The sequence below is a fragment of the Callospermophilus lateralis genome, chromosome 3 (assembly GCF_048772815.1).
Source record: "Callospermophilus lateralis isolate mCalLat2 chromosome 3, mCalLat2.hap1, whole genome shotgun sequence".
In the NCBI taxonomy this organism is placed as follows: Eukaryota; Metazoa; Chordata; class Mammalia; order Rodentia; family Sciuridae; genus Callospermophilus; species Callospermophilus lateralis.
In genome coordinates, this window is record NC_135307.1 from 94,315,068 (window position 1) to 94,335,612 (window position 20,545).

The following is a 20,545-nucleotide window of genomic DNA, read 5'->3' on the forward strand; positions in this document are numbered from 1 at the left end:
CTCAGAATCTGTGAATATGTTACATGGTAAAAGGAGAATTAAAGTTGTAAATGAAACTAAGATTTCTAATCAGCTGACTAGAAATGGGGAGTCTCTTGGATGGTGGACCAATGTCATCACAAAGGAACTTAAATGAGGAAGCAGGAATTGGAAGAGAAAAACAGAGTTGGAGAGAGAGAGGTTGTGAAGATGAAGGGTCCATGAGGATCTAGGAGAGGCGGTGTCCTACAGAACCTGGAAAGGGAAGGCAACACACTTCCCCCAAGAGCTTCCAAAAGAAACATGGCTCTGCCTACACCTGGATTTTAGCCCATTAAGAACTGTGTTGGATTTCTACCTATGAAACTGAGAGATAATAAATCTGTATTGTGTTAAGCTACTAGGTTTCAGAGTTTTTGTTACAGTAGCAATAGAAAACTAATACAGTGCCAACCTAGTGATCAGTCACTTACCAATGCACTCCCCCCGCAGGTCCAGCTGGAATCCTTTGTTACACTCACACCGATAGCTCCCAGGAGTTGGAATGCAGCGCCCGTTTTGACATAGATAGCGGACTAGCTGACAGTAATCAGTGACATTGAATGGCAACACCCCTAGAAAAATAACATTGAACCCCATTGAAATTACTTATAACACCATTAAAATTATCAGTCCTTAATATGGCAATAATGGACAAGATGCTGAGTTAAAAAGGAAGGAGGGCTATCTCTGGGCAGAGTCATTGCTACAGGAGCAACGACAGAGCATATTTCCATTCCTGATGTGAGAGTTCACCTCTGCACTGTGGTGCAGGTGGGGAGGTACTGCAGCCCAGCTGCAGCCTGCTCCCCTGCCTGCTCCAGACTCCCATTTGCTACCTCACCCTTAAACCTTCAGTTGGGAAAACAACTAAGGAAGTGAATTATCAATATTTAACTATTTATAAAAGGTCTTGGTATGCTATATAACCTGAAGTGCAATCTTCTATTATTAACTCATCCTGTGAATCAGATTTCAATCTTTCCTATAACTCTCCCACATGTGGCTGAAAACATAAAAAATAAAAGGGCATTAACTTCTAGAAAATACAAAAGATTTCCATTTTTATGGAAAATTAAGAACAATATACAATACTATATAAACTAAAAAAACAAATCAATAATTGATAGATTTATCAATGACTAGAGCAGCATAAGCAAATAAAAAATATCACCCTGACTAGCACAAGAAAAATAAGATGACTTTTGAATTCTTACTTGGTGGCTCCCGAGATGGATATGGATATTCTGGTGGCCTGAGGACTACATGTGGAGGTCCAGGAGGAAAGCCAGGAGGAACAGGTTGAGCTGGAGGAACGGGGCCAACGGGTGGAAGAGGATATTCTGGTCTCCCAGGAATTACCATTGGGACAGAGCAAAGCTTGTTGAAATCCTCTGGAAAAACACAACACAACATAATACAACAAGCTGAGCTATAGCTGATATCATAGAGTAATCACCCTTTGAAAAGAAAAATTGATCTTCAAAGCACATTGCACAGGAGAAAAGGAAAAAACATGGATTTCATTTGCATTTCTTATGCCCATAGTAATAACCATATTGGAACAATGATTCAAAACTCCAAACTCACCATAGAGTGCACAATATGTTCCTCCCCAAAGCCAGAAAGTCATGGACTATATCAAATTCACCTTATGGAAAACATAAGATGATCCTTGCATTAAGTTTTAAAACATAAGATGGTCCCTCCTGTAGATTCCACAGAGAACTAAAGAGTGTGCAGTTGAAAACCCCTGGAGGTCTTCAGCAGGGGTGAATACGATCAGAGAGAATTTTTTCAGATGATCACTTTTGCTGACATTTGGAGAATGAACTGGAAGGAGGCAAGGGTGTTGCAGAAAACCAAGGACAAGATAATGATGATTGGACAAAACCTGTAGTGATAAAATTTGGTAGAAGTGGACTAATTTGCCCAATCACATTTTAAAGATAAATAAGTAGAATTTGGTAAAGAAGTAAATGTTAGAGCTGAGGAAAAAAAAATCAAGAATGACTTCTAGTTTTTTTTTTTGACTGAGTAGGTGGGTGGACACTGGTGTCTCTTACTGAGAGGGAAAAAGTTGCCATGGGGGCAGGTTTGGTGGGTAGAAGTCAAGTTCCATTTTGAACACACAAGTTTGAGATGTCAGATATCATCACTTAGCAGTTGTAGAAGAGAATTTGAAGTCTAGAGGAAAAGCTTAAGTTTTGTAGTTATCAGTAGGGAGCAAATGTTTAGGTTGATACTATTTTTCACAATTCTAGGTCTTTATCAGAATAAATGATCTTTTGGTTTGTTACGGATTTTATCTGAGCTTTCAAAAATGTATTTTAAAATAATATCCAGTTTTCAAGGGCTATATTTATTTTATTAATTTTCAGAGTCCCTTCTATAAACTAATGATGGAATTTTAAAATTTTTAATCTTTTGCCAGAATGTTGATATTATCATAGTCACACAGTGATTCTTCCATAAATACTTTCTATACTAGTTTTAGTCATTGATAGAGATCAGGCTAATATCTTCATTTTCATGTGGACTGAATTTTGACTTATTCTAAGGAATAGTAACGTTTTACTGAGATGCATGCATAATTCAACCTCATGGGATAGGATGACAATTTACATATGGCTACCTACACCAAGCCACCACATATCCTGCTATAACCTGCTGGTCTGTTTCTAAACCTTCTTTAATCATACTTCACATTTCAATTCAAGTCAAGTTGATGTTTTCAGTAGTTTCCATTACTACCTTTTAATTATTACTTTCTGGAATTGAAGCCTACAAGATTCCATAGTACTCCCCTATATTTGGAAAAGACTTTTATATTGTTTGTGTTTCCCTGACTCAGGATGCTACAATCCCTTTTGTCAAATCACAGTGATTCTTTCTATCTGGCCATTCCACATCCACAGTCCCTGGGCACTTGCTTTCATCAAATCTCTACCCCTGAGACTGTGCAGTCTTTGAAGTCAAGGATCATATACGACTCATAACTAATTCTCATTTTTAGCCCAATCCTGTAAATTGCACATAAGAGGATTTCATTAACTATGAGTTGGATTTAACTGAATGGCAACCATATCAAGGGACTCACTTTGTTTCCAAATACCTGTAAGCACCAGTTCAGCCTTTCTTTTTTAATTCTTTAGGATTTATATAAAAGAAGTTGGATAGCTTATCGGCATTTCTGTTAATTAGATGGGTATATTACTTTAAGAATGCCATTAAATTGGTCTTAGCCCTTTAGGAAAGTGTCTCACACCAGGTCCTTTACTCTTTCCTACTTTCTACAGATTAATAACTTTCCAGTGAAACCCTTTGTGGTCAGGATCAGCAACCAGGGGCTAATTTTGCTCAACTGACGTCTAGCTTTCCTACTTAATTCAGAGATGATGCTGATTTTTTTAAAGAGTAAAAAGCTGACTATAGAAGTAAAAAAAAAAAGCATGAACAATATGAAATTATAATGATGAAAGAGACCTCTTAATGAGATTTATCAAATAGTAAAAAAAACAACAACAATATGGTGAACAAATGTAGGCACGAAGCTGAGCCACAGCAAAAGTACAAACTGGAACCACCAAAGCACAAGGGAGCATTTCCAGCTGTGGTGCCCTTGGGATGCCCAGGATTAGGTCCTGTTTAGGTGGGTCCTTAACACGCCAGAGGGTCTATAACAAGCAAAGGTGACAGTAGGGAGTAAAGACCTGAACTAGGCAAGGATTTCAGAAAAATAGGACACACTGAGTTTAAAAATGCTTAGACTGAGTTCAAGAAAAAATTCAATCATATAATTTAATTAGGAAATAAAATTACTAAAAAGAACATTAAAAGATTAAGATCTGGAGATCAGATTTGGGGACATCAATCACGCCATACTAAGTAGTAAAATCTTAGGTGTGACTCAGACCACTGAATATTGCCCAAGTTCATTCTGAGGAAAATTTTTCTGAATATCTCTCTTTACTTCTTCTCCAGACATAATTTTAAAACTCAACTTTAGATAGACTTTGGGAAATGTATGTGGCACCTTTGGATTTCATGTAGACAATTTGGGAGGTTACTGCAATAGTTTGGGCCAGAGAAAAATAAGCTTTTAGTTGGAAATGAAAGGAATTATAACAGAGAAAAGAAACGTCACGAAGAAAAAAAATCAACAGGAGTTAGCAATAGAAAGAGCAAAGTTTCAAATGTCAGGCAAAGAGGAAATATACGTTCTGGCGGAGCTGAATTCTATCCTACTGAGTCTGATTCCTGAACATGAGCTACTGAGTAGCTAAGCGAGAATAAAAGAAAACAAGAACTTCCTGAAAAGGTGGCTCTTCAGTGTTGATATGCAAGCTAAGTAAGTAGTAGTGTCTCAAAACAGTCCTTGCAGTATAAACATCTGCGATTCCCTATACATCATCTGGGAAAAGATCCCTGGCTGTCATCTCTTACATTTCCAGGAGTCTTACTTATTTACCTAAGTTTCCGTTAGATCCGCATCATGTGCACTGTCACTGGCTTGAAATATTCTGTAGATGACTGGAAGGGACCTTACCTGTTGCTCTGATGGGACACATCTCAGGGGCGACAGTGACCCCCGGGGACCAGCATCGGCCGACATCACAGCAGCACTGCATTTTGGTTATGGACTGTGGCAGCTGGTTAGAACAGCGCCCATTTGCCAGAGCCGTGTAACAGTATCCTGGGCGAACATCTGAGAAAACAAAGAAACACACACTCATTCGTTAAGATCCAACCAGTGACCACACCCCATTGCCTCAGCACCTCTATGCCTCATGCGTGGGCAACGGCTGGGTGAACTCACTCCTCTGTCCCCTGCAGGGGACACTGTGAGCACTGTGTCTGTGCAAGGCTCAGTCAGAAATGTCTTGTCTCGCACCTTTTGCCCCTGCACGCTGGTGCACTTGGCCAAAGGCCCACATTCCATACCCAAGGTGGCAATGAATGATTAAAACCATATGCGCCATAGGGAAAGAGAGACTAAGAAAATCACCGGCAGTGACAGTTAATTATTTATAAAGACATGTCTCTGTACTGAAGAGAGACTTAGGTTGTCCTTGGTTCCATCTACTTAATTTGAGCCACTTTAGGCAAATATTTATATAAATCTATTTTAAAACAACATTAAGTCTGAGCTATAGTCTATGTTTCAAAAAGATCTTTCTTACATTTTAGTCTGAAACTGTGAGTCAGACTTGTGAGTTTTTTTTTTTTTTTAAAGGAATGAGCCACTTCACAGCTAGATCTAATGATTATTAATCAAGATTTCCTTTTGTCCTGGGGCCTAAACAGATTTTTTTAAGGCTGTAATGACTTACAAGTTCAAAGCATAAAGGATTCCAAATTCTTAGCCCTATAGAATATAAGAATTCTAGAAGATTTTTTTTTTTTTTTTGGCAGAAAGGTATTTTCTCAAAGCAACATGGTAAGACACATTTCTATTTATCACTTTTATTGGGTTACATCATGTCTGACTGTCATGACAATATCTGACACAGGCAGTATGACTCTGGATTATCAAAAAGAGTGTCAAGCATAGGAAAAGCCTTGAGATAGTCCTAATAAAACAGAGAAGGAAACAGCAAAGTATGAAACACCTTTATCTACCTGGCACATGTTGAAGGTACACCTCTCTTTAAGTAAAATATATCTTAGTTTGGTTCATATAAAATTATGTTTTGAAAAATAAATAATATTTTAACTATGCTTGTCATTTAAAAGAATATAAATAGCAAATCTTTTTGTAACATGGAAGATCTTTTAGTCCGAAATCCATCCCTATGTTTCTTGTGAGTCTAACTATTAAACATCAACTTTTCTCACAGAGGGTCATGCCTATAATTCTTATCATCAACATCATTCTTAAAAACACAGAGCCTCCAAATTTTGAGGGTTGTAATAAATCGATAAAATAAAATTTAAAAAACTAATTTTGAAACATTTAAATTATTAACATTAAGTGAAGAAGGCTAAAACAAACCTAGACAAACCGTAAAAGAAAATTATAGGTCAGCCTTGCAGATATAAGATTATTTCTGAGAAGTACTTAAAACCACTAGCAAGTATAAATGTGCTTTCCAGAAATTTTTTGTGGTTCCAGTTTCTGTACCTCTGGTCAGATTAACAGCCTCAGTGAAGAGCTGGAACAAGTTTTATTCTAGCCTGATGCTGGGCAAATGGCTAGAGAAGGGGCTGTGGAGCAAACTCTGGGAGCCTGGGGAGCGGGGAGGAATGGCACTTCCTACATTCTGATTTGCAGTGCCTTACAGCCACTAATACTCTATATACTCATTTAGTAAATATTTTGGGCATGGAAACCAATGGTTATTAAGAATAGGAAGAGATACTTAAAACTGGCTCAGATCCCAGCTTCCAACTATTTTGGTGCTCAAAACCCAGTATAAACATTTGACCAAATTATGAAATTTGTACATATAATTTTCAGTATGACCTATCTCCTTCAGAGAAAAACTGGAATCTACAGCTGCCAATGGTAAACTCTTAATGGGCTAATGTCTATTATTTTACAAATTAACTGTGATACCATGTTATTGCCCATCTGGCCAACTAATAAGTTAATTCAATGGGTCAGAGACTCTTGATCAAAATGGTAAATGTCCACACTCAAAAAATTACAAGTTGTGTTTGGACTAGTGGAAGTCCCTGATTTATGGATTAATTTTAAAGAAAACCTAAAGCTAATGAGAAAACGAAGGATTAAACTGTGAAAAACAGGGACCACTTGGAGGAACTGAGCTCAGAACACAACAGCCTGAAGTTTTTCACTTCTGTAGGTAGCAGTGCCATAGTAAGGGGGAAAGCAGCCCTCCCAGGACCTGGACCACTTTGCATAGAGGGTCAGGGTGGCTTTAGGAAACCTGAAGACCTATGGGAGCCAGGGATGAAGACTGTCAGGATTTGGAGGGCCTACAGAGAAGTAGGAGGAATCATAGACATCTTCAACTATTTTCAATTTGCCCTGGCAGACAAGGAGTGGAGAACCTTCCTCCTTTCCCATTTTTACAAATCACTTGTCCTTTATCCTCAGGATGCAAAAATCATATTGTACCAAAAAAAAATTAAAATAGATATTTTCAGATCATCCCAGGCCTCGCCTAATGAATCATTAACATTGTTGTGTCCAACTAGGACCTAGGAGTTGTGAAGCTAAAGTGGGAACAGGACATCCTTATCACCCCAAGAAGTTGAAGTGATAAGTCACACTAATATAAAAGGGAAGTCCTACACAAAAGTTATTATCAAGTGGTACTATAAGAGCTCAGAGAAAAAAGGGAGTGTTGCAGGTGGGAAGACTGAGAGGGTCAGAATGTGATGACAGAGGGTAACAGTGGGAATTTCATTGTTGTAAGAGATGCGTAAAGAACATACTACATAAGACTATTTACAAATAGGTTTTTCTATTAGTTAGATTCACTAATTCTAAACAACCAACTCACAAACAAACCTTGGATTCGTTTGAGTTGGGGACTATTTGTATTTTCTTGTCACTAGGGAAAATTTAGGGATCTCTATGGTTGGAGGGAAATATGAGTGACAGGAAAGGCAGCAGTGTCACTGGGATCAAATTATGCAGCAAGTTGCTAACTGTGGTTGCAATAAGATTCCAGGAATGGGAAAACAGTGCCTGTCTGGGGCGATGGCAAGAAAGTTGTGATTGCATCTGATGTTCATGGCAGAAGGTAAGGGGAGAGGTCTGTACTGCAGACTCATATAGGCCCACCATGGAATCCCAGCTCCCAGGCTTATCTCCTGATTAAACTATTGTACCAAATTATTTACTAACCTCTCTTTTAAATTCCGCTTCCTCCCAACTATAGTACTTTGAACATTAAATCAGTTTCCATAAAATACCTCACACCTAAGAGGTGATCCGTGAATCTTAGTTCCCTCCCCCTCTTCCTTTGTAAAAAGGCAGCATGGATAGATTTGATTAAATAAAGAATTTTCAAAATATAAACCATCTGGTATGTAAATGTATTTTAATCCCTTTAATGTAATCCAGGGCTCTTGTTGAGAGTTAAAAACAAAATGTATCCACTGTCTGGACAAGAAAAGCTCCTCATCTCTCTCTTTTTGCTGGTTAGACCCACTGGAGGTCACTTGCTAATTGGGGCAGTTTGGGAAGAAAAAGGAGCTATGTGGATTGTGCTTGTCCTTCTTTCTCTGCAGTTGCAATGACTATTCCAGGAAACCAGGCAATCCAGACACCACTGCTGTTTTTAAGGAAAGTTCAGGTAGACTTCCCTCACTAGCTATCAACTCTAAGAGACTGCCTCCGTTGTTGTTATATGTGACTGAGGAAAAAGTAGGCCAGACCTTCAAATGCGCTTCAGTTTGGTCCAAAATACATGATGAAGATGAGTGTCTTGGAGATTATGGACCAGACACAAACATCAAAAAGAAGTGTTTAGTTTTGGCAAGGCTCTGTGCCATAGGTTTCTCAGCTTTGCCCTAAAGCTAATAATCAATGACCCCTTTGGATATTCAACAAATACTGAGTACCTACTATGTGCAAGAAAGTGTGCTGAGAACCACCAGGAATACAAGGAGAGCAGTTACCAGTCTTTACAGAGAGCTTTCAACTGAATGGGGAAGACAACAAGGTGCCAACACAGGTATCCCCACGAGGCCATTCGTGAGAGGAAGACAGAAAACCTGTGTGGAGGCACGAAAGGGGCGGGAGTCGGGAAGACGCGTGTTCAGAGTGGTGTGACACGTATGAGTAGAGGCATGGAGGGGCCCTAAATGAAGGGCCCACTTGGTGGTGAGAAGGCTGGACTGTGCTGCCAGGTTAGTAAAGCTTGGAAGGGGCTAGAGAGTGAAGCCCCTGGACTATCAGGTTGTGCTTTCTGGAATGTGAATTTTATTCTAAAACAATAGACTTTGAAGGAAGTCTTAACAATTGCTAAATCCAGCAGTTGCCAAACCTACTTTTTAAATAGAGCCCCCCTTTAACTGACAACTTGCATGGAAGCCACAACAAATAAGAGTGAAATTGCCAGCATGGAGGTTGTGTATGAAGGAAGAGCCTGTCCTATTGTCACTGTCCACTTCATACCCAGCAGCCTTGGAAGAGTCTGTACCCCTGAAGGATCCAATGGACACAGGCTGAAAACTGCTGATTTCCAAGCCTGAGTGGAAAACTACCAGAGATTTTTGAGCAAGAGTGTTATTTAATCAAAGCACTATTTTAGGAAGATAAATCTGACAAGATGGATTGTAGAGAAGCCAAGAAACAGGGAGACCAATTAAGATATTACTGCAAAATTTCTGTCCTAAATTAGCATAGACCCTAGGAAATGATGGAAGGTGGGGTTATAAATAGATAATAGCTTCAAGATTTGACACTGCACCACTGCACTGCTAATTTGGAGGATATCTGTAGTGTCTCTTGGATTATCCACCTTTCATAGGAGACAATGAATCTCAAAACAAGACCAGAAGATTCCTCTGTTCTTTGACAGAGTGCTCTACAGTTCGATATATTTCCATAAATGCACATTTTTTTTTACCACAAATGAGAGATTATATGTCCCCCTTAACAAACTTGTCGAGAAAGATGTTCACTGCAGAACTGACTTATACAAACCATACATGCTGTCTATGATTAAACTTACCTACACATCTGGTACCATCAGGAGAGGTGTAAAAGCCAGGGGGACATTTGCAAAAGTAACTGCTGACTGTGTTTGTACATTCACCCCCATCACAGACTCCGGGGATAGTGCTGCATTCATCAATATCTGGAACATAATCAAGAGTTTCAGTATTCGTAGAACAGTATAGAGCTTCATCATTATGATTCACATATAATATTGGTCAAATCATGAGACTAGAAATAGCCATCTTTACAGAAAACCTGTGTAGAGAATAGTCCATTTCAAGAGTGAGTACTTCTTGCAGCAGATTTGCCCAAGGAGTTGGTCAAATTCAGGTGATTAGAACATAATGAACTAATTTCCCTTTAGAATCTAAGACTGTGTACAATTGTTTTGCAAAGTCATGACAGCATGCTAATACTATAACAACATGCCAAATGTCATTTATTTTGAAATTCTGTTTTCCCAGTTCTCTCCATGTTTGGCATTGAGTTAAACTCCACTACTTATGATTTTAAATTTGGCATCATTTCCACTTCCTGTACTTCTTTTCAACCTGATTTTCTACAAAGCATACATTGAAATCCTTCAGAGAAGACCTTGTGGTCTGGGTGCTAACCAAGAATTGACCATCGTGGAGGACAAGACTAAGGGTAAAACACAGCAAGACCCTGTCTCAGAGCATAAGGGTACCAACTCTGTTTTTGTGGGGGCACACCCCAACTACCATGATGATGGTTTTCTGTGGGTGTGGTGAATGCACACTTCATGAGTAACTGTCTTGGAGCTGCGTGCTTCCCCCAGATTCTATTCAAGGAAGGCCTTGCCCGAGTCGCTGGAAGTGCTGCCAGCCCCTTCAGGGACCACCCAAGCTGTATAGGGCTGCCTTGCCCAAGGTCACACCATCTCTAGGTACCCCATCTGATGACAGATAATTGGGAAGAGGAACGAAGGTCTGATCATTTCAACCCCACGGTGGACAATTCGAAGGCTGCTCCAATTCTCCACTTCCCCTTGGGGTCAGCTGAGGCTGTTGCTGGGCCACAGCTCCAGTTCACCTTCTCCATCTGCACAATTTTGTCCTTTCCCCTCTCTTCCTCAGGGGTTGATCAAGGACATCACTGCCTAGTAGCATCCTAAATATTACAGAGGCCAAAGCTGGGGTCAGCCCTCAAGGGCCCCGGTCATTGATCTCCTCTATGGAAGCAATAAGTGTGTCCTTTGGGACAAATACGACCATTTCCTTCAAGGGAAGCTTTCCATAGCCCAACTCACACATAGACAAACTTCAGTATGTGGCATCAGGAGGGGGAGAGATAAAACTGAGAACTTCCTGCTTGGGCTCGGTACCCCCTGATTTGCATGGACTCCTCTTTAAAACAAATAGAGGGGTGTCTGGCCTGACCTAGGACTGGCTGGATTTGCCCCAAGCCTCCTAGGAATGCTGCAATGGCCAGGTTGACACCAGTGAAACTCAGAAAGGGTTAGGACCTCAAAATAAGAACATGTCTTCTCCAGTCTAGAGCTGCTCTTCATTTAAAAACCAAAACAGGGAGCCAAGCACAGTGGGCCACTACAATCCCAGCTACGTGGAGGTGTAATGCGGGAGGACTGCAAGTTTGAGGCCTGCGTGGGGAACACAGCAAGACCCTGTCTCAAAGCATAAAATAAAATAAGTAAAGCTGGTTGTGGTGACGCGTGCCTGTGAAGGCCAGTGTCAGCAACTTAGTGAGATCCTGTCCCAAAATGAAAAATAAAAAGGTTAGGGACATGGCTCAGTGACTAAGCACCCCTGGGTTCAATCCTAGTACTAATAATAATGATGACAACAATGACGATGATGATAAATGAAACAACAACAACAAAAAAATAGGGTTTTAAGTGGATCAGTTTTAAGTACGTTCTACCTCAAGTTCACCCTGTTAGTCAAAAAGGCAGCAGTGACACTGTTTACAAGCAGTTTAACCTTTTGAAAAGCAAAATCACCATCCTTCCATGCTAGGCTAGAGGCTGAAACAAGCAATATTTCACTGCTGACGTTAGAGTCAATGCTAACATAAACAGCACTGCCATCGTGAATTTATGTAATGGTAGAGGTGCATACTCTATTCCAACAGATATAAATTTCACTGGAGTGAAAAACGCAAAGAAACCACCAAGGGCAGAGCTGAGGGTTCTAGAATCAACATATTATCTCAAGGCGCATTTTTAAGACAGCTCCTTAAAATGGAGCCTTCTGTATTCCCCCAGCCACACTTTACTTAATACAAACAAAAAACCCAAACAAGACTATCAAAGAGCCTACAGGGCTCAAAACCTCATTTAAGGACAGAGAATTATAAGGCAAAGGTATCAAAATGTATCTTTCTCAAAACGTCCCTAGAAGTTAACGTCTGAGTCACAAACATCACAGGAGAAAACACTATCTATTAAGAATACCTACCAAAACATCACATGAGGGACATCATCTATTAAAAAGACTTTTCTATCTATTACTATAAATAACTGCTATCATCTTTATTAAGTCAACTCAACATGTTTCAATAGCCAAAGAGGTAAAGGGACTGCATATATTAAAAAAAAAAAAAAAGACATTTAAAAAACAGAATTTGGCTAGATGTCGGAAACATCTTCTACCTGCTGGTTAGGTTAGATTTGTACCCTTTATTGAAGATAATAATAAAAGCAATAATAATAAGAAGAATTCAAAAGTGCAGAGTGCCAGGCATTGTCTAAATGCTGATTGGATATCAAGTCATCCAATCCCCACAATTCAGGTGTGACAACAGGACCTTAGTCCTACACCTCTGGTGCCTGGGCATTCCACAGAGACCTTCAGAAAACTGACATGGGTAAAATTTGAAATAAAAGCAAAGGAGTTCATCATTTAATAAACTCAAGTCTCCACTTGACCAGGGCTGGCGGGGGTCAGGGGAGTCTCCTTGTCTCTAGAGGCCAGCAGGTCAGGAACATGTTCGAGTGCACAGCTTCTTAATTCTCACTCAGATAAAAGTGGGACTAAGACAGATCATGATGTTCAAAGCAGCTTAAATGACTTGGAGCTCCCCGAATGTTCCCTCCTCAGTGACCTACTTCTTCCTTCAGGCACCTTTTGTCTTTCTACTTTCCTGAACCACCTCTTCTCCCATTGTTTCTAAATGAAAAGTAAAAGTTGATCTCATTATGAGGCTGTGGTGGAGCTGCTGAGAGGAAAACAAAGCATCTGAAGGGGAATCACACTCATTCATACTGATGTATTTATTCCCACATGCTTACCACTCTGTATTTATCTCCTTTTAATAGAATTTCACGAATCCCAAGTAAGAGAGAAATTGAGAATGGCGACTTTTGCAGAGTTTCTGCGAGTCAGTCTGTATCAAATGACAGTTGTAAAAGTCAACCAGCTGGGGAGGCTGGCCAGCAATGCGGCTTGGCTGGGAAGAGCTATTACTGTGCTCTGGGCACCTGCTCCTGTCTCCTTGTGGCAGGAGAGAGGCAGAACTGCTGGGAAGTCGCTGTTCCTGGGAGCTGCCATGGCCTCACGGATTTCTTGATAGGACCCTGAGAAGATGCACAAGTGGCAGGTTCCTTCCCTCCCCAGTTGTGTTAAAATGTGCCGTTAGATAATATGTTAATTCTAGAACCTTCCCCTCTGCTCTTGGTGGTTTCTTTGCCTCTTTCACTCTCCAGGAGGGAAGAAAAAAGATGGGATGGAGCATGACTCAGTATCAGGAAGGGCATCACTGAGACAGACACTCAGCCACCCAGAAGCTCTGTCTAAGACTGTGGACTGGACAAAGGAGTCCTGACTGTCTAAATCACTGATGCGGTGAGACACGCCTCCCCCGCCCAAAAAAAAAAAAAAAAAAAAAGACATAAAAATTGTGGCAACTGTTTAAAAGTCATGCGTGACACTAAAGATTATGAAGGCCACTGAGTCTGTGAAATTAACTTTGTTTTATTATACAAACTCAACCCAGTGTAAAAGATCTGACTCCTCAAGCCTCGGGGAGAAGAGCATCAGCTGTGCTATTCTAGAGCCCCAACCACATATGTCAGCTTTTATGGTTTCTTACTCATGCGGCATCAGTTACCTGATCACAACTTAGAAATAATATGAAGTGTAAAGGTGGGTTCTGGATGCAAACCTGGGCAGAACCTCCATTTATCATCTTGTTCAACCTTCTCATCTGACATGTGAAGTAACTCAGAGGTGGAAACTGATGTGTCTAAGATTATGAAGAGGATGAGGGATTTGACCAGGATGAGGGCCAGTTCTTCTTTGTTCTCAGGGTTCTTTGCCCATACTGCGGAGATTTTATCCAACTAATTCTATGGAGAACTAGTTACCTGAAGTCAGTAAGAGTCAGCTCAGACGAGGCAGCCTACCTGGAGCAATGGGTGGAACAGTCCCAGGAATTATTCTTGGTGCCTGAGAGAATAAGGGCCCCTTAAAAGCAAGTAGCCATCAGATAAATATTTTAGAAAGGGTAAATCCTGAGGTTTTTGGCTCACATATTAGGGAGTGCATGGACTTAAGAGCCGCGTTTTTTAAAACGTCTTTTGCATCATGCAGTGCTATTCTAATTGTTAGAGGCTGGGCTGACGATAATCTAAATCCCAAAATATTAGTGGTTAATTAGGAATCCAAGGGACTTCTTCCAAAAGTAAAACTTAATCCTTTAATTACACTTTTTATTTCTTAATTTCCTCCCACAGTAACCTATGCAAATATGGACTTTCCTTCCAAAAGGAAAAGGCTCATGTGTTCTTTCAGTACATGCACCCTACAGTCATTGGAAAAATCAACAAAAAAGATGGGCATGAACTTAATCTCCCATTTTCTCAAATCACAGCTATAAATCTCAATCTTTTTCTTCTTAAATGCATGAAACTTTAATAATTATTTAATCAGTTCAGCTTATTAATTTACATTTTAAATGTACCTAAACTGTGCATATTTACATAAATCTTGGTCTGCAACATTTTATTTAAATTTTTGGAAAAGGACAATTGTATAGAAAAAAAAGGAGATTTATGGAAAAGAAAGATCTCATAAAAAGTAACTCAAAGATAGACTTTGCATGTGAGGCATGATGATTAGGGTCTTGTGGAACTGCTAAGACCAATTTGATTGAATTACTATAATTTGGATCTCAGAACGTTCTCCACAGGTCCATGTGGTAAGGGCTCCGTCCCTTGAGGACCAGCCCAGGAGGTGGTGGAACCTTTAGGACGTTGGGCCTAGTGGAGGGAAGACAGGTAACTGGGAGTGTGCCCTTAAAAGGGTTACTGAGACCTCACCCCTTCTCTATTTCTCTGCTGCCATGAGGTAAACAGGCCTCATCTACCAGGTGCTCCTGCCATAACATATATTCCTAGGCAATGGAGTCAACAGACTATGGACTAACACCTCTGCAACCATGACACAAAATTAACCTTTCCCCCTTTGAAGTTGATTAGCTCAGGTATTTTGTCACAGTAATGGGAAGCTGAGTAAAACACAAGGCACAGAATGCCACAGTTATGCCTGTTCAGCTTCCTGGGACACATAGAGGATCTCTTATCCTTTCAGTGGTTGTGAGCCAGATTTCCTGGGTTATCTGTATTGATTATCTAGAGGCTAGCCTATGCCAACTAGTGAGGTGCCATAACTGGAAAATAGGAAGGGAATTGAAAGAGTGGATTCAGCTAGCTAAGAGTTCTCAGAGGACTTTCTGATGAGTTTCCTACCAGAGCAAGACAGGTCAACAGAGCTTAAATATCTTCCAGGCCAGAGTACATGCAGTACTAACAGGATATTCTAATCTAATATCAATTTTGCATAGGAAAATAAAAAAGAAGGGGAAAAAACATCAACCAAATTTAATGTAACAGTAGATGGCAAGGAAAAAATGTCTAGCCAAAAGTATTCTGTTTTTATCTTGCTACTGATTCTAATATGAAGCTGGAAAAATTGTGTGTGTGTGTGTGTGTGTGTGTGTGTGTGTGTAAAAGGATTAAGTAATTTTCAGGCTGAATTTTTGGTCCATTTGATTTACCACCATAATTAGTTTCTTAGCATAAAAGGATTTGAATCATTTTTCTTTCAGTGTGAGAATTAAATCTGTGCCTTCTGTCTAGTCCACATCCGTGGACCATTCCTGTTAACTACGTGGTCTGAGTAAAAATCAAGAGACAAAAAGTCAATTCTATTTGAGCCTGGAAGCTACCATTATTCCAGAAAACATGGTCTATACTGCCCCAATTCTTGAAGTTGACTGTATATCTTGGAGCTAAATATATTAAATTGATAATTCTTAAAAATTTGAGACACAATCCACTGTTGAGATGGGCTCTGCATGTGAGAAACCTTACTAGTTCACTGGATAAACTTCACAACAGATATGTATGGCAATACCTGAAAACCTATACCCTAATATTTTACAGAGTTCCAAATATTAGATAATATAGTTGGTAAAGTAGATATAATAGCTTTCATCTAGGAAAGAAGACTATACAAAATGGCTCAAAAAAAAAAAAAAAACAGAGTGTGAGTCAAAAAAGGCCAATTTTAGCACTTTGCAGAACACTTAATGTACCACAGACACAGTCCCTTAATTTATAATATCAAAGGGTGGAACTAAGAGAGTTCTTTGCCCCTTTCAGTATCAATACTCAGCTTCAAACTCAAATCGACAATAAAACTTCTGAAGTACATTCAGCCATAGAGAGTCAATTATACTGTTCTGTGAAACTTAAAAAATGTTTTCAAGAAGGCTTACTTCAGAGGGAATTAAAGGATTTTTCACAGTTACCTCAAATAACTATGCAAAACATATTCAAGAATGCAACAGTAATTATAAATTCTTTGATTAACAACCTAAAAACAACTCCAACCCATACATGTAATTCTATCAGAGTTAGAATATTCCACTCAAGCCAAGTTGATATTTAATATCTAACATGTAATTTATGAATCGCACCTTAAATTTAAAGCTGTCTTTTGCTGATATTATATACTGGGCAACCAAAAAAGAGGTTAAGGATTTCAGATTCAGACACAGAGCTATGAATGAACCATTCCTCATTGCTAGAGTCTAGGAATGAATACCACAGCAACTGTTTTCAATAAAAATGCATGCACCTAAATAAATCTCAGAGCACTCTAGGAAGAATGAGTTGAGAGCAAAGGAAAAAATGTTCTCTTCTGAGCTCAATGAGTGATGTAGCCGTGAGGGTACTGTTCCATGGCTATCGGACATTGCTGTATGTAAGTTACATGAGGTCATCAAAGAAAAGACAATTCAATGCCACCTACTTATTTTTCTGATGCTTCCTTCTCACAAAGAAATGATGACTGCACTTGGAAGCCAGGCCTCTTTATGCAAATAACAGTTGTAGCAAATATGAACACATCCTCTATAATTCACATTTTTAGAAGCCTAATCAATAAACTAAATGCATATATAAAAATGTACTTCAAGTTCTTTTTTTTTGACTAAGATTAGAAAGGTTTCCATTTGATAGCATATGTCATACCCCAGAAAATTCTAAACTTGTACTAGAAGCTTAAATGTAAGAGTTAACAGGTCTCCCCACTTCCCCCAAATGAAACACACATTTTTAACGTGAAAAACATCAGAAGATATATCATTTTTAGTGCAATCTAATGATCAAATTTAAATTCATGTCTCTAGAACTATGCAAAAACATGTGTCTTGAACATTTTAAACCAAATATTGGTTCTAAAATATTTCATGTTTTAATATTTAATTTGATTCAGATGGACCTCTTATTTTGGGTCTACAAAACTGGAAAAAGCTGCAGGGTGTTTCTGGTTCAATGGCACAAAGGCATATTATTCCTGGTAGGAATATTATATTTACACTTTCATGGGGATGACAAAGACTGAAGGATTTAGGAGAAATTCGCAAACAAGCTTGTTGCTGATGAGTTCTGTCTGCCCTCCCCCACTTCCCTTGGCTGCAAAGCATGAGATTTCTTACCTTCACATTTTTGTGACACTTCATTAAATTTGTGTCCAGCAGGGCATTTGCACTCAAAAGACCCAACAGTATTAATGCAATTTCCTCCTTGACAGAGCCCAGGGATGGCCTGGCATTCATCCACATCTGTCAGATTTTAGAAGAGAGAGAGAAAGATTCATATAAAAATTATTGCAGAAGAAATTGTGACAGTTTGTCCACAATTATATTACCATATTTATATCAAGTTGTCCAACACCATATTTGGACTATGATGGGAGAAGCTATTTCTCACAATTACGTCATATGAAATAAAATTTGTTATTAATATCGTTGGTCAGTAATGTTCTGTAAGTACTCTTTATTTTCCCACCTTCCATCTTTCCTCATACAGAGGATAATATTTGTATTAGCTTTTGTGGGTCTTATTACAACAAAGTATGAGGGTACAATGATTTTTTTTTAACTCACTGCCTTGCTTTAATCTCCAAAGTGGAAGAAATCCTTGAAATCAAAATGCAATCTATTTTTACAGTGAATCTATTTTTAAGAATTGTACTGATGATTTAGTTAGAACAGTTGATTTCAGATATCTTAGGCTGCAAGGATAGCTAATGTTTTTTTGTTGTTGTTGTTGTTTTTTTTGTATAAATGAAGTGAGAAATGTCGTCTTGACATTCTGAAGAACTGTCTAGTGTGGTAAAAATACAAAAAATCAGGGCAAGCAGTGAGAGATGTTTCCCAGTGAACATGCTGTCCCAGCTGAAGCCTTCCCCTGCTGGCAGAGTACCTTCCAGAGGAAGTTTTTAAAAGATAAGTCAGATCATGCCCTTCCCAGCTCAAAACTCAAGTCCACATTGAGTCCTAGAAAGTCCTCCATAACCTTTCTGCTCTCTGCTCTCACCTCCCATTCTCCCTCATTCCCCTCCCATCACACAGTCTTCCTCAAATACATCCAGGGTGCTCCTGTCTTAGGGTCTTGTACTGGTGGCCCCTCTGCCTGGAATGTTTTTCCCTGGAGGGCTGTGTAGCTCATCCTGTTCCGTCCTTCAGTGCCACTGGAGAAGTGAGCTTTTCCTTGAGCAGTCAAGTCACAACCTCTGGCCCCCTGACCCTCAACACCAAGTGACCTAATTCATATGTTTGTTTTGTTTTGAAAACTCTTCAATATATGCTTCCAAAGAGCAGAAACTTTGTCCACTTTGTTTAATGCTCTTTCCCCAGCACCTAAGGACTAACCTGTGGTCCTCTGTGCAACCCCAAATACTAAACTTCCCAAAACAACATTAATCAGGCTCACTGCATTCATCTATGAAGACTGCAGAAGTACACACACACTCTCTCCATCTCTGCATCCCTTCACATCACAGAAAAAGACCCCTCAGTAAGTCCATGTGGGAAGACATGAATGGTGTGACTCTACTTTGTGTACAGAGATATGAAAATTGTGTTCTATATGTATAATGTGAATTGTAATGCATTCTACTATTATATATAACAAATTAGAATTTTTTTTTAAAAGAGCCCTCATTGAAACTTTTTTCCTCCTGTACTCTGTTCTTCTAGAAACCTGGAAGACCAGTGTCTTTAGTTTCGTTCTTTACTGCATAGAGTAAGGAAGCCACTGCTGTTTGTAAGGCCTTCATCTGTGTTCTCAAGAAAAGTCACCACATAGTGAAAGGAGTAAGAGCTCTTTATTTTGATATAAAAATATCACTTGTTGTTTTAAATGTCCTGACAAATGAATTACTATATTGAAATACAATTGAATTTTATTTTATAGCCAATTTCAGTTTCATCTTAGATTGGAATTTTCCATTCCCTTGATATGTTAAATGTTTACTAAAAGGCTATATGAAATGAAGATTTTTACATACAGGCATATCTAGAATGTCTTGCTGATCCAGATATTTGGCCAACAGGAAATGTCTATGAGGGCAACTCTCCCCTGGCTGTATGTTCCAAGACTGACAACAGAATAGGCTCCTCTATGAACCTATTTGCCAACAACTCCTCACATCTGGCCCAAGGGCTGGGAAAACAGCAAGAAGATATCCCATGATGGTCCAAAAAACAAAAAAGCAAATAAATAAACAACAACAACAAAAAAGACAATAACAAATAAAATGAAGAACTCTATTCTCCAAGTGGCAACCTAACAGTTATTTTGACTCCATGGGTTTTCACAAATTTTCTTATTTTTAAAAAAAAGCCTTTAAAAAAATTCCTTAGATGTTGAATAGCAGTCAGAAAGGAATAGGAAGCAAATTGGAGAAAAATCCAGATTATATGGAATGAACATCAATCTAAAGAGGAGGCAAGTCCTTCCCACTCCCTATCCCTCTCTGTCCCCACTTCTCAGCACCCTAGCCTTGGACCATGACTCGATGACAGGAAGCTGGGCACTCAAGGCCTGCCTTTCTAGTCACTGTCAACAAGTTCAACAAGTTCATGGCTAGCTTCAGAACACTAAAACCAACAAATTCTTCAAAACTTTGGGCCTTTCTAAGAATGGGGAAAATAAGAAGGAATCAAACACGGCACTTACTCTTAATTTTATAAAATCCAGTGATCAATCCCTTTATAATTTTAGGGTTCCAAAGTGACTTCTAGCTGCTTCAGATATGTTCAAAGGCATACAAAGGATTTGTCTGTTGTATTTGAAAGCCAGGGTGCAGGGCTAGCCATATCAGATGTGGAATTTATCGAAGTATAATTTAACAGAAACCCACAAAACCATGAGACTAAGCTCAAGTTCTGCTTTATTGCACCTCAACCTTAGAATTAACATATAGAACAAAGCCAAACTATTATCTGTTCACCTCAGAAAAGCATATCTTGAATTTTCTGAAAATATTGCAACTGGCTTTTAAAAAAAGCCCTGAAGACATCTAAGGAAACAGAGATAGCCTGAGAGTTTTCAGG

General features: G+C 39.2%; 1 protein-coding gene across 3 annotated transcripts in view; it reads right to left on the reverse strand.

Moving 5' to 3' along the window:
* Fbn1 (fibrillin 1) overlaps positions 1 to 20,545 on the reverse strand; it is a 223,145-nt gene that overhangs the window by 99,234 nt on the left and 103,366 nt on the right. For all 3 annotated transcript variants that reach the window (XM_076850756.1, XM_076850757.1, XM_076850755.1), the window contains 5 exons: positions 17,642 to 17,767; positions 9,672 to 9,797; positions 4,568 to 4,726; positions 1,236 to 1,412; positions 453 to 593 (listed from right to left, as the gene is read on the reverse strand). In XM_076850756.1, coding sequence (XP_076706871.1) covers positions 453 to 593; positions 1,236 to 1,412; positions 4,568 to 4,726; positions 9,672 to 9,797; positions 17,642 to 17,767 — 729 coding nt within the window. The remainder of the gene's footprint in view (positions 1 to 452; positions 594 to 1,235; positions 1,413 to 4,567; positions 4,727 to 9,671; positions 9,798 to 17,641; positions 17,768 to 20,545) is intronic.